The following is a 26,006-nucleotide window of genomic DNA, read 5'->3' as shown; positions in this document are numbered from 1 at the left end:
CCCGTCGAACCCTAAACGAAACATCAGCAAGAACACAAAGGTCTTCTTCGCGCAACAACACCGTTAACAGTGAGACTGAGCTAGAGATACCAACTGGAAACCAAAGCAACAAGGAAATGATCCACCATCAATAAGAAGCCACAGCAACTCAGCCAAAACTGAGGCATACGTCCCCAACTAACAAAGCAATTCTGCCAGTAGAACACAAGGCTTCACAACTAATGGTTGCACTTGCTGGAAACATAATTTTTTATTAATTAAAGACCATATTTTTGGTTCACTCTTCCTCTTCTCAGCTCTCTGTGCTCCTTCCATATCTCTCTTTTATCTATTAAAATCACAACCTAACAATTTTACAGGCAAAATTGATAATTTCACATCCCACTTCTCACCTCAAAATGGATAAATAAATGAAATGAGACTTATTTACGAGAAAAGAAAGACTGGGTGGAGAAAACGACGTTGCATAAAGAACGTTGCAACTCATTGTTGTCAAAACTAGATTGATTAATCAGATCAATTTAATTAGAAATGAGATTAATGACCAGTTCAATTCAAATATAAGATACTATTTCTTTAAACTTTGAAGTTAACCTGATTAATATGATGATTAACTTACTTAAAAAAAGTAATTAAAAATCTATATAATTCTTTTATAATTGATTTATATGCATGTACACGCGCACACATAATATAAAATGAATAAAAATTATATTAAAATAATAATTTATAATAATTCACATGTGACAATTGCAAAGAAATTAAGATTAAGGTTTATATATTTTGTTAATGGCAACCTGAATAATTAATTATGTCAATAATTTATTGAGTTATTATTTTTATATTTTATAATCTTTTATATTCAAAAAATATATAAATTTTCTTTATATATTATTTTATCAAAATTTATTTTTATTGATATAAATAATTTTATTATTATGAAAATTTATTCTAATTATTTTTTATTATAAAATATTATAAAAATTCTACATCAAAATGATAAACATGGGCTAACCATGATCCAGTGGAGCACATTTGCAAAGAATGAGCATTTCAAAATTGGCCCACTTTTCCATAAGAAGTAGAGCTCACTAAGAAAATTGTTGTAATACGTCTCTTCCCGTTTCTTCTCTAGCCACCGTCATCCACCCCAGAGCCCCTCGATCGTTACATCTAATTTTTTTTTTATGGATAAATTATTATTTAGTTTTTATATTTTTAAAAAATTAATTATTTAATTTTTATATTTTAAAAAATATATTATTTAATTTTTATATTTTATTTTTATTAAATTGTTTAGTCTCTCTGTTAAATTTTTTGTAATTAATACTAATCAAACTATTATTTAGCCTCTTTATTTTAATGAAACTAATTAGTTAGTCTCTATATTTTAAAAAAATACATTAATTAATTTCTATAAATTAATTAATTTCTATAATTTAACTCTATTAATTATTTAATTCTATAATTATCTTTTATACCTAAACTATCATAATCCTCTCCCCCTTATTTTTCTCTTACTTTCTCTTATTTCTATCTCTTTATATTGCTTCTCTTCTATGCTCACATCCTTCTCTCTTATTCTCTCCTTGAATTCGTCTATTAATAAAAATGGTACAAATTATTTATATAAAAAAATTAATCAATTTACTTAAATTTGTAAGTAATAAAAGAAAATTATTTTTCAATAGTGAAAATATAAAAATAATGTCTAATGAATTAAAAATTTAAAAATATATAAATTCAGATTTAGTTTATACATAGTAAAATTTTTATTTTTATCTAATAATATATTTTTCAAAATGCTAGATTTTTCAAAATATATTGATCAACTAATTAGTTTCACTAAAGTAAAAATACTAAATAGTAGTATTTTTAAAAAATATAGGGATTAACTAATTAGTTTTCTTAATATAGATGGATTAAATAGTAGTTTGAATAACATAAATAACGTAAAATTTGACGGAAGTACTAAATAGTCTAACAAAAGTAAAATATAAGGACTGAATAATATATTTTTTAAAATATAAAAATTAAATAATTAATTTCATTAAAATATAAAAATTAAATAATAATTTTCTCATTTTCTAGAATCAAACGTCCAAACAAAATTTCAATAATGCAACCAATGAATTTGACGCTAAAATACAACGGTGGCTAAAGTTCACCTGTCGCTTGCTCATCAATTCTCCTTATCTTTCATTGATTAGTCCATGTTTGCTTTCATCAATTTCATCCACAATCACGTGAAGGAAGATGACACTGAAAGAGAGGGAGTGTTGAAGGGTCCAGCTCCACCTAACTCACAGAAAAACCATTGGCTCAGCTATACAGGCATGCGAGGGAACATGGTCTTCATCCAGATTAGAAAAGAAAGAACCCTACACTCAATCTCAACATTCACCCAGTTTCTCATCATAATTTTCATCTCATAATCAATATGCCTCTCTTCTACTTCAATCGTAATACAGATGATCAATTTCATGAGTGGTATTATTATCAAGAGGTGAACAACATAAATATTATTATTTTATATGTTTATTTTATTTTTTTATTGTGATGCATAGTAATAAATTTAGTGACAGATAAATCATCTCTAAAATTTAATAATGATAAATTTATATAAAATAATTTTTTATTATTAAAAATTTTAACGACAGATATGTCATTATTAAAATTATTAGTGATACATTTGTATATAATAATTTTTTGTTATTGAATATATTGTTGCCAATGATAATTAGACACGAATTAATTTGAATTAATGATATATTTATTGTCACTATTTTATATTATTAGTGATAAATACATACATCATAATGTATTCATTTTTATTAGAATTTGTAGTTATTTTTTTATGTTTGGATTCTAACTAGCTAATGGAAAATAGAAAAAGAGTGGGGTCAGCAATCCAGTCACGTTAGCTTTACCTTGGGTTTCACGTTTGACAGAAAAGGACTCGCACAATAAACATATATAATAAACATATATATAATATGTTTATTAACTTTTAGGATGAAGTTATATTTAGTATATTTTTTCTACGTAATATTAAAATCTACTCTATTTTAATGTTGATCACCTATAAATATATTTATCTGTAAATTTTATGTTTTAAGTATTTATATTTGTGTACGAGAGATATGTTGTCCCATATTGATTTGAGATGAGGCATTTGAATGTTATATATGATTTAAGCAAACCTCTTCTCATTGAACTAACTTTTGGGGTGGAGTTAGATTAAATCTATTTTTTCTACATATTTTGTATACATTTATTTTCTCTTTCTAAAAAATTGCTCTCTCCAATTTCCATATCATACATCATTCATCTCATCCTAATATTAAAACTATCAATTATGCAAAATGAAGAAATTTTTATATAATTTACATCAGACATTGACTTCACAAGCAAATGTTCCCTCTGCTTCCTGTAGTCATCTTCTACTTAATTTATGAACACTGGTTTTTCAATACCAAATTGATATTTTAAAAAAGTTTTTTACCCTTTCAAATGTGATGGCTCCAACATTTGTTCAATTTTAAAATAAACCTCACCTAACCCATGCATGTCTCCTCTCAACATGTAGTCATCACTTATCATATTATATATAGCATATTGACAGAGTTAGGTGAATTATGATAAAAAAAGACTAACTGTAGAATAAAATTAGGGACTCAAATGTTAAAAATAATAAAAAAAAGGGCAGCCAATTAAATAAAATAAAATTACAGTGACTCAATAGACAAAAATATTAAAATTTAAAAATAAAAAATGCATTTTACTCTATAAAAATAATATTTTGATTTGAATTTCGTTCATATTCTAATAATTTGAATACACAATCTAATCTTTCATTTGAATTTAATGAGTATTTTAATTGCATGGCCGGCAATTGTTTATAGGAAGTTGATATTTAACCTTTAGCAACCTATGGAATTAAAATATACATGGAAAAGAAAAAGAAAAGAACAAAAACTACTCCTAAGGAATTTAAAATATACATATTTATTAAAAAAAAAAGATAAATCTTTTAAAAATGGATATTTTTCAACAAATTCCGAGAATGAATTAAATTTCAAGAATGAGGCATATGACTTGTTCAAAGTAATGCAGTCATCCATAGGCTTTCAAGGGATTTATTCTAGTGTATGTATTTATTTAGCTTTATCAATGAGAGTAATGATGTTAATTGCTTTAATTTAATAGTAAATTGATTTAAAATTTAATATAATAATTATTTAGTTAATAAAATTAAAATTTAAGAATTAAATAATGTAATTGCAAAAAATTAAAGAAGTCATGGATTAATTAGTATGTTTAATTAGTAAATTTTAAAGAAAAAAGATTAATTAATAATTTTCTAAAAACTAAGGGCGTTAATTAAAAGACGACTATAAATTTCCCCCTCCGGTTGAGTCCAGCTAGCTCGTACAAAAACGATTGGCTCCATCCACACTAGAAAACAAAGACCCCCCACACTACCAAAAAAGTTTACCTCATTTCAACGTTCTTACTATTTCTCTTCATTTTCATCTCATAATCAATATGCCTCTCTTCTCCTTCAATCGTAATTCCGATGGTGGTCTAATTGGTGAGCGGTATTTTGGGGAGATGCCCACAGGAAAAGCTTTATCAGACGCACCAATTCCAACCATAATTCAACAAGACGAAGGTCAGACTTCTTCTTTAGCTGCTGCCAAATCTATTTATGAAAACCTTCCTCATCATCTCAAATCCTGCTTTGATTATATCTATATTCTTTCCCACCATTTTGGTTTGGAGAAAGGAGGAGTAGTTCGGCTTTTGTTGGCTCAAGGTCTAATACCAGAAAAACCAGGGGAGATTATGGAAGATACTGCAGCAAATATTATTCAGGAATTAATTGGTCTTGGGATTCTTCAAGAAGAATATTGTTCTTATTCTCGGATTATAGTGTCAATCTCTGAATTCCATAAAAAATCATGCCTCATTGAAGTCGAGGAGCATGATTTTGTTGCTAAAATTGCGAATTTGCCTATCCATGCATCCATTGGAAATGATGGAAAAGACCTGCCTCCTAACTTCAATGCCCTTCCAATTCGATCCTTGTTTGCAAGAGCTCTGACATCTGCATCCTGGCCTTTATATGAGTTTATAGACTTTTCTCAGGTGTATTTACAAATTGTTTGCGCGTTGCAGTTTATGTTGGTGTTGGATTTGTGGGGAGATATAGACTACTTACCTGATGAAGTGGGAGATTTGGTTCACCTCACTTATTTAGGCCTAAGGAGCACACATATAAAGAAGCTTCCGCATACTATAGGTAATCTTCAGAAACTACAAACTTTGGAGGTAGAACTTACAAATCTACACCAACTGCCTATAGAAATTCTGAATATTACACAATTGAGACACCTTCTGTTGAACAATTACCCTTCTTATGCTGGAACTAGAGTTCCAAGAGGAATTGGAACGTTGGTAAATCTTCATACATGCGCTGGTGTCCATGTTGATGCTGGCTTTGCCAGTGAATTGAGTACTTTAACCCACTTACGAAACCTTGATGTTCGGAATGCGTGTGAGGATCATGCCAGTGAGTTATTTGCAGCTATTTTTAAACTTGAAAAACTTGTCTCCCTCTCACTGAGTTCAGAAAATCCGTACCTTGGCACACCATTGCCTGAATTGGAATCATTTTCTCCTCCACCTCATCTTCAAGAGCTTAGTTTATGTGGTGGCCTATTTGAAATACCTAATTGGCTTGCCTCCATTGAAAACCTTACCAGTCTAGAATTAAGTAATTCTAATCTCTTGGAGAATCCATCTTCAATTCTTCAGTTTCTTCCTAAATTAAAACGTCTCGTTTTATATGAAGCCTACAAGGCAAAGATCATTGGTAAAGAGTTTTGCGAGGCAGGTGGATATCCGGAGCTGGAAACGTTGTCCATTACATCAAGGGATCTAGTGGAGTGGACTGAGATTGTAAATGGGGCTTTTCAAAGTTTGAGGAGGCTTAAGTTTGAATTTTGTCGGAATTTGAGGTTTCTTCCGGAAGGTTTGCAGCACATCTCTACGATTCAAGAGCTTTGTTTATGGCAATCGCATGGAGACCTAATAAGAAGATTGAGAGGTGAAGAAAATTACAAGATCAAGCATATTTCAAAATTGGATATCACTTGAAGCAAGGTAGCTATTGTTTGATTCTCAAATGCCTCCTATCGCTCCATTGAGGTAAAAATAAATAAATAAATAATCCTTTTTAGAATTGAAGATGATAGAAATTGCTAGAATTTGATCTTTGTTTGTAAGCCTTGAAACAGGGGTGGCTGCTTGTCTTGGTGATTTTTCTTTTTAATAATTTGAGTGTTGCTATTAACATATATTTGATACATGTTATTTGGTGGATTATGAGTTCGTCCAAATGAGTTTTGCTCTCCATCAATATCTTACTTTTATCTGCATTTTTCGCAATTTTTTCATGGAAATTATCAATGAAATCTCCTCTTTCATGTCATTATATGTTGACTTTTTTAGGGGGAAAAAAAGTCTATGTTGAAATCTCTTTGTTGTAAGCGAATCAAATTTTTAAAGCAATTAAATTTTTTTTATATTAATTGAAATATCGCTGATACTATAAGTAATAATATAATACTGTAAGTATATAAAATTACAATTTATTCCATAATAAAAGTTTTATTCACAAGTATATTATCTATTTCATCTTCAATTTTCTCTAGTGGTATTAGAGCATATATATTCGTGATTTTGTTGGGATGTGATGTGATAATGTCATAGTACTGTTCTTGAGTTGTACACACAAAATTAAAGGAAAAGAACCAAAATTATGTTTCCTTTGTTTTCGCCATGAAAATCAACTGTATTTTGTTTTTGGGATAATGGTTATTAGAAATTTTTTCTGTTTGGTTTGATGGAAATTTTGAGGGGAAGACTAATATGGACCAAAATCCATTACAGTCACATAGACTATCCTTAGGGTTTCAATTTTATGATAACCAATTCTCTATATTCTATAACACATATAAAAAAAAAAAAAAAAAAAAAAGAAAACTTGTATCTTGGTGACAATGTTTTTCTTGGCTGAAGTGTTTCAATTGAATTTTCTGCACATTTCAAAATTCATTGTATTTTTACATAAATAAAATTAATTATTTATATAAAAAATAATATAAATTATTCGAAAAATTAATTTAATAGTATTGACAGAGCCTTAAATTGGCTAATGGATAGATTGTGGGCTCCATTTTTTAACTTCATGGTCTTTTTATGGGTCTCATCTTCTACTAAATAAATTGATATTCACCTTTAGGGATGTAAATGAACCAAACCGTTTGTGAGCTATTCGAGCTTCGGCTCAATAAAAGCTCGGTTCGGTTCGGCTCGATTTCTAAACGAGTCGAACTCAAGCTCGAATTTTAAGTTCGTTTAATAAATGAGTTGAACTCGAGTTCAACAGTATTCGATTCGAGCTCGAGTTCGAGCTCGGCTCGTTGAATAGGCTCGCGAGTTGGCTCGTTGAACAGGTTCGCGAGCTGGCTCATTGAGTAGGTTCATGAGCTGGCTCATTTATAAAAACATTTATATTAATTATTACAATTTTATAATATTATAAATATATTTATTTTGTTTATAATTATTTTTAAAATAATATATTCTTTAAAAATATGATATAAATAATATATAAAATATATTTATAATTTTATAGTTATTTATGCTTTAGATTTATTTTTTTGAAAAAATAAGTTAATTTTTATATGAGAATAAATTTAAAATATTGGATAATAAATACATAAAAATTATTGTGAACTATTTTATTTATATTAAATTACTAAAGAAATTAAAATTGCTAAAGAAATTAAAATTATATACTTTTGACGTTAGTGTGATTTGAAACATGAAACATATCTTTCTTCCTCTCTTTCTTCTCTATTAAAATTTTAAACTTTCAAAAGATTAATTTTCAAAATTAACATTAATATATCTGACAATTATTATTACTTTCTTTTTTATATATAGTCTCACTTCCAATCTCTTAATTAGTTTTCTTTTATATGAATTTTAAACTTTTAAAAGATTAATATTCAATTTTAATACTAAACTATTTATCCATTATTCTTATTTTTCTTTCTCTCTAAGCATTTTCTCTTTATGCATCGCTTTAAAAATTTATTTCTTCTAAATCTTTTCCTACTTAATATTATCCACTTATTCCCTAAAAATTAAATTATTAATATGTTAAATTTAAATTATAATACTATTGAGTTTAGTTAAGAGCCATGAAATTAGATTGTGTGTGTGTGTGTGTATATATATATATGTATGTAATTGAGTTTATTATAATTGTCATTAATATATTGATATCATATAATATATTGTATTTGTATTACATAATAATCTTTTTAATTAAATCATAATACTATTAAATTTAGTTAGGTGTCATGAGGTTAGATTGTGTGTGTATATACATACACATGTAATTGAGTTAATTATAATTATAATTAATATATTGATATCATATAATATCTTGAATTTGTTTCATATGATAATCTTTTTAATTAAATCATAATACTACTAAGTTTAGTTAAGAATCATGAAATTAGATTAAGCATGTATATAATGTAAATATTATTTTAATCAAATTTAAACCTTAAAAATTTATAAATATAAAAATAAATATGATAAAATTTTAATTATACATTATATTGTGTCATTAGGCTTTTATTATAATAAATTATTTATATAAAATAAAAGTAAGTTAAAATTTAAAAATAAAAGTTAATTAAATATATTTATTTTAATTAAGATAAAATATATTTTAATTATAATTAATTTAATTTTTAATTTACTTTTATTTAAATTAAATTTTATTTTAATATAATAATATTAACGAGCTTAATTCGAGCTCGAATTCGAGCTTGAGCTAAGTTTGTTTATATTATAAATGAGTTTGATACGAGCCGAGCTCAAATCAAGCCGAGTTTAATATATTTGTAACGAGCCGAACTCGAGCTTGAATATTAAAGCTCGAGCCGAGCTCGAGCCTGAATAAAAGTATAATGAGCCGAGCTTGAACTCTTCAAAGCTCGGCTCGGCTCGGTTTGTTTACACCCCTATTCACCTTGTCGAATACTCTTCTTTAAAAACAAAATAAATACTCAACAAAACACATAATAATTCAATTAAAAAGGAAAAACACAATAAAACATATTATCAAGATCCATCAAGCATGATAGATTTAAGGGTTTGTTTACTCAAAATCTGTTGAAGATATATCTAAAATTCATTACAAACAGGTAAATCTGAGAATTATTAGAAAAAACACAAAAAAAAAAAGTTGAAAAAGAAGGAAAGGGGTTGCTACCAATAAAAAGAGGAAATCAAAAGGGGGAGAGAAAAAAAATATAGAAAAAGATGGGGAGAAGGAGAGATTTCTAAAGAGAATATAGAGCTAATTATCATACTTCTCTCAAATTCTATATAGAAACAATAATATCAATTTTAAAAATATAAAATTTTACATTTTTTCCCCTTGAAGGATTCTCAACCTTCAAATTTTCAATATATAATACTATAAGAGAGAGAAAAATTTTTTTTTCCAAATTTTATTTTGGTTTAAATTGTAAATTTTGTTTGATATTAACTTGATATATACTTATTATTAACTATCTATTATATTACATATTTAATTATAATATTTAAATATTTATTAAATGAGAAATTTATAAAACCTAAAAGCTATATAATAAAATAAATTGTTATATTAGGTACTGTGCTTACAAAAATTCATTCATGGATATTTCAATTACATAAGTTTACTAACTAATTGATAATTTCTTTTGTTAGGTTGTAATACATTCAAATTAATATTTATTAATTATTATTTTTTAGAAAGTGTCATTCGATTAATAAAATAATCATACAACATTTACAGTCAATAATATTGATATTGAAAAATTATTATTTAATCTTAATTAAAAAATTAAAATTAAAATCAGGGTTAGAAAATTTGTGAATAGAAAGAGAGGAAGAGAGAGGGATAAGGTTGATTGATTCATTTGGTCTATTGGTTTTAAATTAAATCAAATTAAAATAATTAAAAATAAAAATAAAAATAAATTGAAATTAAAGTTACAATTGAATTAAAATAAAATAATTTAATTTAATTTAGTTCGATTGATAAATTCTCCATGAAAAAAATCTTCATCCCTTTTTTTTTGCTATCTTAAAACAGCAAGTAACCAGTAGAAATAGAAAACTAAAATAATTCAATTTAAAACTGCAAATATAATTTTAATAATGTATTTATATTTTTTTAATTATAATATTTAAATATATAAAAATACATTATTTTTAATAAAAAAATAATAATATATTGTTCTTCGGGCTGATATGCAGATAATATGAGATAATATTATACTGTATTATAATAGAAAAGCTCAATTATTAACACTACTATTTTACTTTTGTTGGATTCCAGCTAGCTGAAAACCGATTGGCTCACGTATTTGGGCACGTTTGCTAGATTTTTTTTTTTTGTCGGAACGTTAGCTAGATTGATTTCCTCTCCAGCGAAGAAAGACCGTACACTGAATTAGGAGATCTGGTCTCCTTTGCTCTGATCTGTTACCCCTAAGTTTTCTCATTATTTTGGTCTGACAATCATGCCTCTCTTCTACTTCAATCGTCGTAATTCCGATGGTGAAAGTTCTAATTCGTTTTATGGTCAGACGCCCACAGGAAAAGCTTTCTCTGATGCTCCTATTCAACAAGAGGAAGGTGAGGCTTCTTCTTTAGCTGCTTACAAATCTAATTATGAAAAGCTTCCTCTTCATCTCAAATCCTGCTTAGATTATATCTATATTCTTTCCCGAAATTGTTATTGGGAGAAAGGAAATATAGTTCGGTTGTTGTTAGCTCAAGGTTTAATACCTGAAGAACCAGGGGAGCTTATGGAAGATACAGCATCAAATATTATTATGGAATTAATTGGTCTTGGGATGTTACAAGAACATTGTTTGTTTTGGAGCATAGTGAAAGTCCCTGAATTCTATGGAAAATCATGCGTTATTGAAGTTGAGGAGCATGATTTTGTTGCTAAAGTTGCGACTTTGCCTATCCATGCATTGATTTACAATGATGAAAAAGACATTCTTCCTAACTTCAAAACGCTCCCAATTCGATCCTTGTTTGATAGGAGTTTCAGAGCATTTTCTCAGGTGTATTTGCAAACTGTTTGTGCGTTGCAGTTCATGTTGGTGTTGGATTTGTTTGGAAACATAGACAACTTACCTGATGAAGTGGGAAATCTGGTTCACTTCAGGTATTTAGGTTTGAGTTCCACAAATATAAAGAAGCTTCCGAATACAATAGGTAATCTTCAGAAACTGCAAACTTTGGAGCTAGAATCTACAAATCTACACCAACTGCCTAAAGAAATTCTGAATATTACACAGTTGAGGCACCTTCTTTTGAATCCTTATGGTGGAATTAGAGTTCCAAGAGGGATTGGAACGTTGGTAAATCTTCACACATGTGCTGGTGTCTATGCTAATGCTACCTTTGCTAGTGAATTAAGTACTTTAACCCATCTACAAAACCTTGATGTTCGAAATGTGTCTGAGGATCATGCCAGTGAGCTATTTGCAGCCATTTTCAAACTAGAAAACCTTGTCTCCCTCTCACTAAATGCAGAAAATACCTACCTTGGCACACCATTGCCTGAATTGGAATCATTTTCTCCTCCGCCTCATCTTCAAGAGCTTTGTTTACGTGGTGGCCTATTTGAAATGCCTAATTGGCTTGCTTCCATTGAAAACCTTACCAATCTGGAATTAAGAGATTCTAATCTCTTGGAGAATCCATCTTCAGTTCTTCAGTTTCTTCCCAAATTAAAACATCTCATTTTAGTTGAAGCATACAAGGCAAAGATCATTGGTAAAGAGTTTTGCGAGGCAGGTGGATATCCGCAACTAGAAACATTGACAATTTCTTCAGAGGATCTGGTGGAGTGGATTGAGATTGTAAATGGGGCTTTTCCAAGTTTGAGGATGCTTGCGTTATCATCTTGTCAAAATTTGAGGTTTCTTCCTGAAGGTTTGCAACACATCTCTACTATTCAAAAGCTTTTTTTAGGGCATTTCCACGGGGACCTAGCAAGAAGATTGAGAGGCAAAGAAAATTACAAGATCAAGCATATTTCAAATTTGATTATCACTGAATAAAGGTAGCTATTATTTGATTCTCAAATGCCTCCTATCACTACATTGAGGTAAAAATAAGAAAAAGAAAACCCTTTTAATGATTCAAGATGATAGAAGTTACTAGAATTTGATCTTTGCTTGTAAACCTTGAAACGGGGGTGGTTTCTTGTCTTGGTGATTTTTGTTTTTAATAATATGAGTGTTGTTAGCATATATTCGTCTATGTTATTTGCTAGATTATGAGGTTATCTAAACCTGTTTGTTTGCTATCAATATCTTGCTTTTTCTCTGTATTTTTCATGAAAATTATGAATGAAATCTCCTCTTTTAATGGCATCGTTCTCCGTTGTATCCATCAGTATCTTACTTTTCTCTACATTAATTGAAATTTCATAGATAAGTGAATATAATCAAAGTGAAATATTTTATTTTATTAGATTTAATTGAACTCATTAAAAATATAATTTACTTATAATTTGATATTAATTTATAATTTATTAATAAAAAATATAATTAAATATTATTGATAAAAATATAATTAAACATAAATTATTGCATGTGGTAATGTCATTGTACTATTCTTGAGTTATACACAAAATTAAAGGAAAAGAACCAAAATTTTGTTTTCTCTGGTTTCACCATGAAAATCATTTGTATTTTTTTTTTTAATAGTAGTTATTGGAAAATTTTCTGTTTGGTTTGATAGAAAATTGAGGTGAAGAGAACAAAATCTATGACCTTCACATAAATTATCCAAGAGTTTCAATCTTATGATAACCAATTCTCTATATAAATTACTATTCAGTTCGGTCGATTTAATTAATTTTTTCTCTTTAAAATTGAATCGAACCGAAATAACAGAAATTTTTATCATGTAAAATTAAATCGAACTGATTAAATTTTAAAATCGAACTGATTGAACCGAATTAATTCAATTCGAGTCAATTTTTTTATTTGAACCGAAATCTGTTCAACCTAGTTGAATTTGGCATGAGCTTTGTTTGTCTTTTCTTTAATTATGGCACTTTTTAATGGTTTTTATTGATAATTGAATCTGTTATCTAACTTTTGAGAAAAAAAAAATTTTTTAAATGATAAATAATTTTAAATAAAATAATTTTTAAAAAGTAACAAACAAAAGTGAATGAAGGAAGTAGCTAAAGAAAGATAAAAACTAACATACATTAAAATTATGGACATGTATCACTTAGTTATTTGATTGTATTTTTAATTTTTTATACTTATTAGTTCCAAATTTAAGAACTTTTTGCAATTATGATTTTAAATATATATATATATATATATATATATATATATATATATATTATTTTAATTTATATATTAAGCATTAATAAATTAAAAGTCAAATATTAATTAGTGGTATTAGTAAGATTGAAGAACTTTATTTAATATTACTTCTGTCGACTTTTATCTATCATCTAAGGTTTTTGCATAATGATTAATAAAGTAATTAAATCACTTAAATTATAATAAAATATTATGTAATTTGATTTAATTACTCTTTATTTCACCCAATTAAGAGAGAGAGGTGATAAGATATGTTTTAGGTAAATTTTTAATAAGTATAAAGAAACTAAAAAGTCATGCATCAATTAGGAGTATATATATTAAGTAAAATATTAATTAATAGTAATAATAAGTCTGATAAGTTTTATTTAATATGCACATTAATTATTATTGACGATAAAAATGTACATATTTATTTATTTATTTATTTATTATATATTAATTATTATTAATAAATTTTATTTAATTTAATATATACATATTGTGAATTAATTATTAATAATGATAAAAAAGTATATTTTTTTGCAATTATAGTTTATATATATATATATATATATATATATATATATATATATATATATATATATTTATATATATATATATATATTATTTAAATTTCTTTTTAATGGTGCAAACCATCTATTCATTCATTCATAGAAGAATAAAGGTACAACAATAGGATTCCAGGCTCAAAACCCTTTGGCCAAAGTCCAAGCCACTCTACCAAGCACTTTACCAACTCAAGTCTAGACAAAAAGGTGGCCAATTGCAAGACTCATTTCCAAGAGACTCGTTGCCAATTACAAGACTCATTTCTAAGACACTCGTCTTTCACACCTGGTAACCCATCTATAAAATCCAACTATTGGCCAAGCCTGGGAAGAGCTACTGCAAATTCAACCATCTCATATCTTCGAAACATCCCTCACAGAGCTAGTACAAGATCTGATCTATCTAACTAATACAATACAACAAAATCCCCATCCAAGGAGAGAAACTAAACTCCGCAGTAAGAGACTAAAACAAAAACACAAGAAATAGAAGGAAATAACTGAAAAAACTAAAGCGAAAGCAAACTAAAGAAAGAGACACATTATAGACTAAGGCTGAATTTTAAGCTCTGACGTCTGTATCCTGCCATTCATACAAGATTATAGACTTTTCTCAGGTGTATATACAAACTGTTTGCGCGTTGCAGTATATGTTGGAGTTGGATTTGGGGGGAGACATAGAGTGCTTGTCTGATGAAGTGGGAGATTTGGTTTACCTTACTTATTTAGGCTTGGGGGGCACACATATAAAGAAGCTTCCGCATAACATAGGTAATCTTCAGAAACTACAAACTTTGGAGGTAACATATACAGCACTACACCAACTGCCTATAGAAATTCTGAATATTAAACAGCTAAGGCACCTTTTATTGAACGATTGCAAGGTACATAATGGTGGAATTAGAGTTCCAAGAGGGATTGGAACGTTAGTAAATCTTCACACATGCGCTGGTGTCTATGTTGATTCTGGCTTTGCTAGCGAACTGTATACTTTAACCCATTTACGCAACCTTGATGTTGATAATGTGTGCGAGGATCATGCCAGTGAGCTATTTGCAGCCATTTTTAAACTAGAAAATCTTGTCTCCTCTCACTAAGTGTAGAAAATACCTACCTTGGCACACCATTGCCTGAATTGGAATCATTTTCTCCTACACCTCATCTTCAAGAGCTTACTTTACATGGTGGGCTATTTGAAATGCCTAATTGGTTTGCCTCCATTGAAAACCTTATGAGTCTAGAATTAAGTTATTCTAATCTCTTGGAGAATCCATCTTCAGTTTCTTCCTAAATTAAAACATCTCGTTTTAGATGAAGCTTATAAGGCAAATATCATTGGTAAAGAGTTTTGTGAGGCAGGTGGATATCCGGAGCTGGAAACATTGTCCATTACTTCAAGGGATCTAGTGGAGTGGACATAAATTGTAAAGGGAGCTTTTCCAAGTTTGAAGAGTCTTAAGTTTGAATTTTGTTTGAATTTAAGATTTCTTCCTGAAGGTTTGCAGCACATCTCTACGATTCAAGAGCTTTGTTTACGGAAATCGCAAGGGGACCTAACAAGAAGATTGAGAGGTGAAGAAAATTACAAGATCAAGCATATTTCAAATTTCTGTATTGACTGAGGAATCAACAAAGGAAGCAAGGTAGCTAATGACAGAATCGAATCTTTGTTTTGTAAACCTTGAAACAGGGGTGGATCCTTTGTTTCTTATTAATAATTACACTGTTGATAGCATATATTGGATACATTTTACTTGTTGGATTAAGGTGGAAGGCCTCGGGCTTTGATATTTGGGCTCTAATTTCAACCTTATAAGGCCATCATATCTCATTTTCATGGACCGGCATCGAATGAATTATTATTATTATTCGTTCATAATTCCATAACGTTGCCATCATATGCTGGATTATATACCATAATTATTTTCATATTATAAACACTATCCTTTTTTTTCTATATTTTAGGATTATTTTGATTTATTTATAATTTTAAAATATTTAATCGATAACTTTTTTATAAATAAATATTTTATTTTTCCTACACATTTAATAAAATATTTTCTATTATTAAAATATTTATTCAGAGAAATTATAAAATACAATCACCATATGTATAATAGTTTTATTTTATTGTAAATTAAAATAATGATATTTATTTATTTTATGTATAATTTTTTTTAATTTTAAATAATTTTTTAAAAAATAAAATTATTTTTAAAAAATAATTTAATTTTTTTAATTAATTTTATTAAGTACTTTAAATAGTAAAATATATTAAAAATATTTTTCATAATACTAACGAGCTCTCAATTAGAAAATGAAATTCCAAAAAAAATTTTGTGCATTCAATTGAATCGTTGAATTTCATTCCAGTTCTTAAACAGATTAGGAATCAGAATTGAAATTGAAACCATACGTCTTAAGTCCATATAGAAAATCAGAGTAAACCGTGGGGTCCTTGATATAAGATATCAATTTTTTTTAGTGAAAATTTTTTCAGAATCTTTATTAAACGTCGCTTTAAGAAAATGTCAAATTTAGCGATTTCTATTCATATTTTCAGATGTTATTCATTAAACATTTTATGGAGCAGTCTACACGATTTATTTATTAAAAAATTTTTGAATTTTTCTTTGGTCAATGAAATGAAAAATGAATAAAAACTATACAGAAATTTTAGTTTGATTCTAGTTTTTAAGCAGATCTGAACTAAAATTGAAATTAAAACCACATGTCTCAAGTTCATATAGAAAATCAGAGTAAACCGTGGGGTCATTGATATAAGATATCAATTTTTTTTAGTGAAAATTTTCTCAGAATCTTCATTAAACGTCGCTTTAAGAGAATGTCAAATTTAACATTTCTATTCATATTTTCGAATGTTATTTATTAAATATTTTATGGAGCAGTCTACATGTTTTATTTATTAAAAAATGTTTGAATTTTTCTTTGGTCAATGGAATGAAAAATGAATAAAAACTATACAACAGCGCCAAAAAAATTTCAATGGCATTCAATTGAATCGTTGAAGTCCAAATGAAAGCACCTTCTTCCCGCTCTCCAAAAATTTTACTTAAACTTTCCCATTTCTCACTCCAAAAATATTCTTTCCCTCCCTCCCATTAATGGCACTGCTCTGATTCTGCATAGCTTACAGGTATGTAATTGTGGATCCAACTCTTCTGCTAATTTGCCAACTCTTTTCGCTCTCAATTCATGACCAAGAAGTTTACTTTTACATTTTTCTGTCCATATTGCCAACTCGGTTGTTTTGATTTCTGCTTGTTTACTAAGAAAGTGCAGGACAAAAGAATAATGTGTTTTTGCGCTTGGTTCTGTGCATCCGGGCATTGGGAATTTGATTAGTAGGGATCCCCATTAATACCTGGAATCTTTTAAATGCTATCTTCCAACAAAGAAAAAGATACTTTAATTAGAAGTAATATTCTTAGCAATGTCAGGATCTAATTCTGCAAGTATTTATGCATGTTTATTAATTGGTTATTTTCCGGAGCGCCACAAAGAAAATATGTATTATTTGATGATTTTTTTTTTTATCTTTTTAAGTTTAACCTATAAATGTTTTTTTTTTTGAGAGATTTTGAGCCTAAATTATGTCATTATGGGAACAATTCCAAAATATTTCTTCTTCATTCAAGTGGCTTAAATTTGCTATTTATGGGCACTTAAATAATGACAAAATGCAACCTCTTTCTCCCTCTATTTTCTGTTTATGTCATTTTGTGGAAGCCACATTTGTTTGTTAATCTCTCCAGTGGTTAGAAATTAAAATTGCAATTTTCATTGCTTGATTTACGGTTCCCAGGAAATACTCTGGAAGATAAGTGAAAAATATTGCCTTTTTACTCGCTGGCTTGTTTGCATTTTTGTTGCTAGTGTGAGACTCTCACAAAAATGTTGGTACTTTAAAACCAATCACTTGAAGATGTAAGCAAATTCTCACCTTTAACTGCAACAGGAGTCCTGGAAAATCTCTACGGTGGCAAGGGAAATGGAGGAAATTTATAAATATTTAGATAAAGTCAAAGCAGAGATGGAGAAGCTCCAGGATGAATACCGAACCAAATCTGAATTGTTTGAGTGCTTAAAGAAAGTTCATGAAGATCAATTAGTTAAATTTGAAGAAGCTCAACTACAGATTGAGGAGAAGGCTCGAGTAATAGATGCCCAGTCTGTGGAGATATCTGAAGCAAGGAAATGCATTGAATTCCTCAAATCCAGTTTGCATGAAAAGGAACTGTCTCTAAAGGATTTGAGTTCTGAGAATGAAAAACTCCGTGCTAATTGTAGGGAGAAGTTGCATAAATTGGAAGAAGAAAACAAAGTGACAGTACTGGCTTTAGATGAAGCATCATCAAAGAACAAAGAATTGATACAAAAGCTTTGTGTGAGTAATGAGCAGATTGTGGGTCTTAAAAGACAATTACTGGATTCTGAGAAGAAATGTCTTGAAGCAGAGAAAAGGGCCCAAACATCAGAAGAACTAGCGAAAAGGGATGATATAATCCAGAAATTGGAGGAGGATTGCACAAATGTTCAGGAGCAGCTTAAATGGAAGCAAGAACAGTTTAACCAACTTGAAAAGGCTCGTGAAGGCTTCCAAGACCAGTTTCATTTGCTTAAGGAGGAGTGGGAAAGAAAGAATTCAGTGCTACTTGAAGAAATATCTTCATTGCAGACTAGCTTGGATTCTCAAATCAGAATCTCAGAAGATTTTCAAACTCGTCTAGAGATGTGCAGCCAAGCTTTAGATCATGAAGAGAGCAGGAGAAAAGTTCTGGAAATTCAAGTATCAGAATTAGAATCTCGTTTTGGTTATGTATTTAACCAATCCCTAGAGGAGAAGTCAAAGTTGGAAAACTTGACCAGTGAGAGGGATGAAGAGATTGCAATGTTAAGAAATTTAGTGGCAAAGAAAGAGGCACTTGCAAAGGAAATGGAATATAAAATTTCTCAACTTGAGCTAAGGAATTGGGAATTGGTGGATTCTCATAAAGTACTTCAAGAAGCTGAAAACAGTTATGCCAATGCTTTGCTGAAGGTGATGAGTGATAAGATCAAAGGCTTAGAGCAGGAGCATAGTAACTGTTTCACAAACCTCAAAGAAAGAGAATTTGAATGGATTTCTCAAATGGAACAATTAAAATTGGAAGTAAATAGTTGTGAATGTGAAATGAAGAAAAAAGAAAAACAAATGCAGGAGGTTCAGATAGAGGTGGAAAATTTGCATTCTGCTGTTGAGATTTTGAACAAAGCGAATTTTATAATGCTTATGGTCTTACAATCAGAATTTTCAGAAGCATATTCGAATTTAATGAATGCAAACGCTGAGATTGAGCTGCTCAACAAAGAGAAGGAAGATAAGATTAGCCTCCTCATGAAGCAGTTGGAGATGACAAACAATGCTCTAAGCAGAACTCATCTCTATCTTGAGGAATATCATAAGCAAGTAGCTTCCTTTTTGAAGAAGGTAGAGTCACTGGATCCTATGGAACTGCAGCCAACTCTCTTGGAGGAAGGGCTTGACAGTCATGAGGAAACAGTTGAGCAAGAGCAAAGCATAGATGATCACAAACAGATTGTTTCACTTGAAGCTGCAGCAGCAGTGAAACCAGAGGCAGAGGTGGTTTCCACAAATGACAGGGAAAGTCTTCTCCAGCTTGCTGAAGAGGAAGCTAATTGCACAGATAATCTCCAGAAAGCTGTCATTTGCTTGAAGCAAGAATCTTTCAGAAGAGATTCAGAAGGTGCCATTCTTGCAATGCTAGAATCTGAGCAACTGCGTGAACAAGAGAAAATTAGCCTTTTAAAGTTGCCAAATAAGGAAGAACAGTGCACTAAAGATCTTCAGAAACAGGAGCAGAATATACAACAGAAACTGTCGTATCAGGAGTTCTTGCCTCATTCAAAGGATGAGGCAATGCATCATCAAGCATTGCTGGAAGCTAACATTTTGGATAATGAAATTTCAATGAATCAATTTTGGAAGCAGCAAAAAAACACGGAGGGTAGATTTGTGTTTGAAGGAGTTCTACTTCAAGATGTGATGAAGCAAAATGCAGAAAGGGAGGATATGTTGGCTCAAGTTGAGGATATATGTGACCAGATTGATGAATTGTGTTGCAAAGATGTTGAACTGATGAAACTTTTGGAGAAGATATTGCACATTTGCGAGGAAGAGTGTAGACCTGGGACGGATTTGAAAGCAAGTAATGAGCTGTGTGAGTCGCAAGACAATGCAGACAGCACATTTTGTCCCTCAACAACGAAATTTCAAGCAGTTACTTATGAAAGAACACCATTGAAAGAGCTAAACCATTCGTAACATTTAGAAGGATTTATATTCTCATGAAACCTCCCAATTCCCAGAGGTATTCCATTAGAACTGGTTTCAGAATTTCATTCCAGTGTCGAAGATTTACATCTCTAGCTATTCTATGCTTTGGTGTTCTCCATGTGTATATAATATACATCTACATTGTTACACCAACCCAAATTCAATCTTAGACCTTCGAGTGTAGATGACATTAAGAAAGTGCGAAGAGCAATTTTGTGTCTAAAGCTTAGAGGTACAACTTTTGCTGAATTTTGTGTTACAGAAAAACTGGTAGCTAGAATCATCTGATTCTATCTCGCAAGTGTACTTTCAAAATTACTATATGTTGAATATGTGTTTAACTAATTTATTTGTTCAAAAGTTTGCTTTGTTAGAGTGGCTGTTTACATTTATTGCTAATCTAAAATTAGGCTTGGTCTTCAGTATCAGTCTTGTGAATGCAACTGGGTTTACTATTGTTGTTTTTTTTTTTCCTGATAGAATGCTGATTGCCAACTGATTTTCTTTCCTTTCTTTTTTTTTGGAAAAATACGATTATGATATAGATCAATCAGATATAAAAAGTAGTTATAAAATAACAAATAAAATATCAATTTAGGGATAAAAAAATCAGAGTGGAAAAAAAAATAGATGTCACCTTATTTAGTAATTACTTTCTTTTAAAAGAATCATTATAAAACATATATTAAAAAAAAAAAAAAGAAGAAATTCAATGTCATAACTCGTAAGAATATATCTCTCTCTCAATCTCTGTATAATCAAAGAGTTACTATAATTATAAATTGAATAAATTATTATAGAAAATAAGCACTCTTACTGACCAAGAGAGCAAAGTAAATTTATTTGCCAAACTGCAATTCAAAATTAATCCAAACATCAGCATTGTAGAAGACCACACAACAATGCACATTAACAAGCAGGGACAAATGTATATCTGCAACACACACACATAAACACAGAGAATCTGATTTTCACTATAGAGCTAAAAAGTATGCTTCTCAAAATGGAATGAAAATTAAATCAGTCAAGAAAGAAGTTCAACACATTGGATAATGCACGAAAGGATTGAAAAACAAAGAATTTCCCAACACAAGAACATGGGGAAAAGTATGCGAGAATGATTGAGAAATTCAAACCCATGTAGAGAAGAAGGAATAGAAGTTGAGGATCATAAAAATACTTGCAAATTTCCTCTTTTTTGACTTGGAGCTAGGTTACTAGTTTAGAATGAGAGAGATATAAACATAAATTGCACCTAGAGAGAGATGCCACAGTACAAGAATTAGAAACAAAACTTCAAAAATTAAATTGTAAATTAAATTGTAAATCAAAGTGGAGAAATCATGACTGAACAGGAATATGAAACCATCAACAGAGGAATTTTTAAACCTAAATTAGTGATGGGTACAGTGTGAATGGGGGAGAAGAGAAGTAAACGATATTGGTTATGCTCTATTGCCTAAAATCGAGGCTGCCAATTCAATCTCAGAAGGCACTCAACCACAGTATAAAGAAATAGCTTTTTGAACAATACTATGGCTTCAGCTATTCTGAACAATCAAGTGGATAAATAACTGCAAATTGATTAAAGTATTAAAGCATAAATGAAAGTGTATATTGAAGATTCCTTCCTTTAGTATTTACATGAACATACAGCATCTGTCATCTGATTTAAAAAAGTACGTATATTTTATGGAAAAAACCAATATTGCACTTTATAGCTACTGTAAGACACAGCATAGTAAAGAGATTAGAGAGGGATAAGGGGGAAACACATATTAACTAAATTTGCTGCATAGACATTTGCAGCTTGTATAAAATGATGATAGCAATAAGCTGTGCACTGCAACTACTGCTGTTTGACACAATGATATCAGATGAATAAGCAGGGATGAAATACCGTATATATTTTCAATTCTCTTTAACTGCTCCAAAGAGAATAACAAACACTGAAAAAAGCATTTCTTTGGTATGATTGATAGAGCAAATTTTGATTATAATGTAACAATCAAAAGGAGTTTTAACTTTAATGTCTTAAATATTTATTCCTTCATTCTCGCTCTTTCCTCTTAGACGAATTTGGATTTTGTGAAAATTTCAGCCATCTTTGCTTGTTCTTCTCAGATGCATTGACATTTTGAGAGAATTTTGTGAGCCCTTGTCTCAATGCTCCAAGATTAACCCCATTTTCTACTAGAATGCTTGTTACTCCCATCTTTGAAACCTGGCATTCCAGTTAAAAATATTTTAGTTAAATGAGTGACATGCACCCCCACAATAAGTACGAATTCTTAGTATTTCACTACAAATTTCCAAGATTTAGAGGTTCAACTTGATATTGAGATGCCACTCATCAACCAAATGGCAGGACAAAATAAAATTTCAATGAAAAGAGATTTTTATTGAGATGCCACTCATCAACCAAATGGCAGGACAAAATAAAATTTCAATGAAAAGAGATTTAGAAAGACTAATTTTACCGCCTCGATGTTCCTATCCTCATCATCAAAAAAGAGCATCGAGTTAAAGGGTACCCCAGTCCTTGAATGAATCCTCTGGAAATGCTCAGTCTTGTGAGTCCAACTGGAAAATATCTCCTGAACAATTAAAATGAGTCTGTCACTTTGGAAGCCACATCAAGGGATGATTCCTAATTTGTAACTTTTCTTTAAAAGCAAGTTCAGCCACCTAATAAAGCTTAGTTCACCAAGGAATCATGCCAATCATGAACATAAGTCAACACAAGTGCAATACTATGAATACTTTCTTGAACTTGCCAATTCAACAGAATTCAGACAGTCATTGGTTCATAATAAGAAATTATTTTGCTTGTCAATCACCTTGTCTTATTCTGTATATAGTTTGAACATTGAACAAATAGAAGTGATTCATTTCTAATGATATGATAAATTAAACCAAGCATTATTAGTTCTGTTACTTCAATAAGCATTCCTAAATAAAAGTCATATGGCTAACATGATACCACCTGAACGGTGCACACATTTCTGAAATACTGAAAGAGGTAGGAAAGTAATTTAGCACATATCAGTTTACAACGTCCTGTTGCTAAATCAGTGCATCTTTCACATTTTGTTCTAGGACCTACAGAGCTAAAAACTCAGCTGGTCGTGCTCTAGATAAAGCTTTAAATTTATTTGCTGACTTTTCCCATTTCATGTGTGATAAATAGCAAAGAAAAAAGAATACAATATGATTAGAGAGAAAGAAAGGGAAAAACAAAGAAAAAAAAATTAATTAACTTACATCGGCTACAAACATTGATTTGATGCTCAATTTGTCAAGAAATGTTTTTGCAATATCTGGGGTTGGTGATCGTGAAGCAATAGCAACATCTATTCCCTTGTCCTTGAGTGCATATAATATGCCTTTAGCATCGGGATACAAAGATGGCATTTCACGTTTTGAGCGGCATTCACTGAAATTACAAGATTCATATAGACATTAGATCTCAAACCATATAGGCATCTATAGAGAAGGGCAAAATACCATTCTAATGGCAACAAAATCAAGTTTAATACATAGTTTTGATTGGAGGCAAAGATGCATGACTCTGCAATTACAGTTATCATGCTATAAAGTACTGATATTAGTGTTTATACCTAAGCACACACATATACATGCACATTCCATCTACAAGAAGAAAAAAAAATCTAATAGGTGTATGACAACATATATCAAACAGCCAAACCTTAAGAAACCGATTCCATAAATCCTTCAAATTCAAAATCCAGAACTGAACATCGCACTGAAACAAACAATAAATAATTTACGCCAAATAGCAGCAGTGAGAAGCACAACAACTTCATATCCCTGAAACACCTTGCTGTTTGTTTCTTTTCTTCCTCTTCCATGAGGTTGAACCCACTATCTACACTACACACAGTTAGGTCTGAAGCATTTTAGATCACTACTAAATTGAACAACTACAAATGACCCAGAATCAAGAAGGATTTGATACGTTTGAACCAACATGACCTGTAGCAAAACAAACTAGCTTCAATTGGAACCAGATAAAAAGTACCCAGAACACAAACACCCAAAAAGAAAGGTAAAAACAGGAAACCGAAAGATGATTAAGAAGATTTCAGCATGTTACATGATCAGATTTCTAGTATCTAATAATTCAACTTTACAACTAACACCGTGAAAAAATACAAAACTTGGAGATGAGAATGGATACCAGTAGAATGGCCAGAGAGTGTAATCTAGGTCGAAGACAACCAATTTCGGCAAGATTTGAAACAAGCCTATTATCTGCATAGCTTCAGTTTTCACCTTCTCCTCTCCCATGGCCATTTCTTTGTCCCCCTCTCCTGAAGTCTTGATTGGTTTGCGTCAGAAGGAGATAACAATTCTGAGACTTTTCCTCCATTTTTTAAGGGTTCTTACCCTTTTTTTAAGAATTCTTTCTTTGTGTAAATGAATGTAAAATTCAAAGAATTTTATTAATAAATTATATATATATTATTTAATATCTTAATTCTTAAATATAAAAAATTTATTAGTGTAATTGTAATCAATTTTATGAAAATTTTGTTTTAATAATATAAAATTATAGATGAAATTATATTTTTAAATTAAATTTAAAATACTTATTTAGTATTGATATTAAAACTATGACGAAAAAGTATTATTTTAAAATATATTAATTAAAATTTAAAAATTAATTTAGAAAAATTAAACAATTTTTTAAAATTATTTTTTAAAAATATTTAAAATAAAACATTTTAAAAAAAAAATCTTAACGGCCATATTGTTAAGTCTCGCTATTTTTTAGGTAAATCACTATTAAATCTTTGAAGCACAGTAGAATTCATGCATATTTTTTAGTAAAAATTTAATTATTAAAAATTAATTTTGCTATTAAATTAACTTTTACAATCTAAATTTCATTAACTTTGTTAATTGATTTTTAATTTAAAATAATTTAATTTCTTAAACTTTTATTTTATTTTCAATGTTATGATTGTAAAAGGGACCACTACCGCTCTAAAAGCATAACCTTCAAAGGAAAAGATTGACATTTCATTTTGCAATCATTTGGCTCTGAACTTTACGGAAAAATTTATGGAAAAAAGTCCATTAATCCCTCACATTTTATTTATCAATATTTAATATTTGACCTTTAAAAATTTTAATATTTTAATATTTGCTTTTATTAGACTAATAACTGAAACTAACACGTGCAACGACGTAAAATTAATGCTCACATATTTCTTTTTAATACGGCTACGTATATTATTATTGTCAAGATATTGGAAAAAAAAAATTAGGTAAAAATATTGTAACCCTAATCAAACGAAGATCAGCCCAATTTGATATTGAGGTTTTGGGCATGAAATTTGAAAATAATAAATATCAGTCTGGTCCGCATATTACTCAAGAATTGTTTAAATTTTTTGATAAAAATTTAACAATAAAGTAAATTTAATACTTTCTTTGAACAGTTGTAGTTTGCTGATTCTTTAGTATTTTTGAAAGCTGACTGATATATTTAGAGATATGAAAAATGAAATCTCTTAAATAATTGATGATGCCAAAAAATTGTCAAATTTACTTTATCGTTAA

The 26,006-nt window shown here is 29.5% G+C and overlaps 4 protein-coding genes and 1 pseudogene across 4 annotated transcripts; 4 read left to right on the top strand and 1 right to left on the bottom strand.

Annotated features, from left to right (window-relative positions):
* The first annotated feature begins 4,400 nt into the window (after positions 1 to 4,400).
* Positions 4,401 to 6,390, top strand: LOC110673478 (disease resistance protein RPM1). Its single transcript, XM_021836626.2, has one exon. It carries the CDS (start codon positions 4,549 to 4,551, stop codon positions 6,160 to 6,162), a length of 1,614 nt encoding a protein of 537 aa, XP_021692318.2. The 5' UTR covers positions 4,401 to 4,548; the 3' UTR covers positions 6,163 to 6,390.
* Positions 6,391 to 10,515: 4,125 nt separating this feature from the next.
* LOC110670582 (disease resistance protein RPM1-like) lies at positions 10,516 to 12,536 on the top strand. Its single transcript, XM_058135296.1, has one exon. The coding sequence runs from the start codon at positions 10,662 to 10,664 to the stop codon at positions 12,219 to 12,221; it is 1,560 nt and encodes a 519-aa protein (XP_057991279.1). The 5' UTR covers positions 10,516 to 10,661; the 3' UTR covers positions 12,222 to 12,536.
* LOC110651173 (disease resistance protein RPM1-like) lies at positions 12,531 to 15,890 on the top strand (annotated as a pseudogene).
* Positions 15,891 to 17,063: 1,173 nt separating this feature from the next.
* On the top strand, positions 17,064 to 20,790 carry LOC110651172 (uncharacterized protein At4g38062). Its single transcript, XM_021806422.2, has 2 exons — positions 17,064 to 17,216; positions 18,039 to 20,790. The coding sequence occupies exon 2, from the start codon at positions 18,072 to 18,074 to the stop codon at positions 20,403 to 20,405; it is 2,334 nt and encodes a 777-aa protein (XP_021662114.2). The 5' UTR covers positions 17,064 to 17,216; positions 18,039 to 18,071; the 3' UTR covers positions 20,406 to 20,790.
* A 1,500-nt stretch (positions 20,791 to 22,290) lies between these two features.
* LOC110651171 (uncharacterized) lies at positions 22,291 to 24,845 on the bottom strand. Its single transcript, XM_021806421.2, has 4 exons — positions 24,619 to 24,845; positions 23,682 to 23,853; positions 22,898 to 23,014; positions 22,291 to 22,641 (listed from the first exon to the last, which is right to left on the bottom strand). The coding sequence occupies exons 1-4, from the start codon at positions 24,732 to 24,734 to the stop codon at positions 22,468 to 22,470; spliced, it is 579 nt and encodes a 192-aa protein (XP_021662113.1). The 5' UTR covers positions 24,735 to 24,845; the 3' UTR covers positions 22,291 to 22,467.
* Between the last annotated feature and the right edge of the window lie 1,161 nt (positions 24,846 to 26,006).

The sequence above is a fragment of the Hevea brasiliensis genome, chromosome 14 (genome assembly GCF_030052815.1).
Source record: "Hevea brasiliensis isolate MT/VB/25A 57/8 chromosome 14, ASM3005281v1, whole genome shotgun sequence".
Classification (NCBI taxonomy): Eukaryota; Viridiplantae; Streptophyta; class Magnoliopsida; order Malpighiales; family Euphorbiaceae; genus Hevea; species Hevea brasiliensis.
The sequence above is the reverse complement of the archived record's forward strand: the minus strand, read 5'-3'. Positions and strand labels throughout refer to the sequence as shown.

Coding starts and splice junctions, on each gene's coding strand:
- LOC110651171 (XM_021806421.2), bottom strand. CDS start 24,734: ATGGCCATGGGAGAGGAGAAGGTGAAAACTGAAGCTATGCAGATAATA. Junction 23,854..24,618: donor ACTCTCTGGCCATTCTACTG/GTATCCATTCTC, acceptor TTGTAATTTCAG/TGAATGCCGCTCAAAACGTG. Junction 23,015..23,681: donor AATCAATGTTTGTAGCCGAT/GTAAGTTAATTA, acceptor TTAATTGTTCAG/GAGATATTTTCCAGTTGGAC.
- LOC110651172 (XM_021806422.2), top strand. CDS start 18,072: ATGGAGGAAATTTATAAATATTTAGATAAAGTCAAAGCAGAGATGGAG.
- LOC110670582 (XM_058135296.1), top strand. CDS start 10,662: ATGCCTCTCTTCTACTTCAATCGTCGTAATTCCGATGGTGAAAGTTCT.
- LOC110673478 (XM_021836626.2), top strand. CDS start 4,549: ATGCCTCTCTTCTCCTTCAATCGTAATTCCGATGGTGGTCTAATTGGT.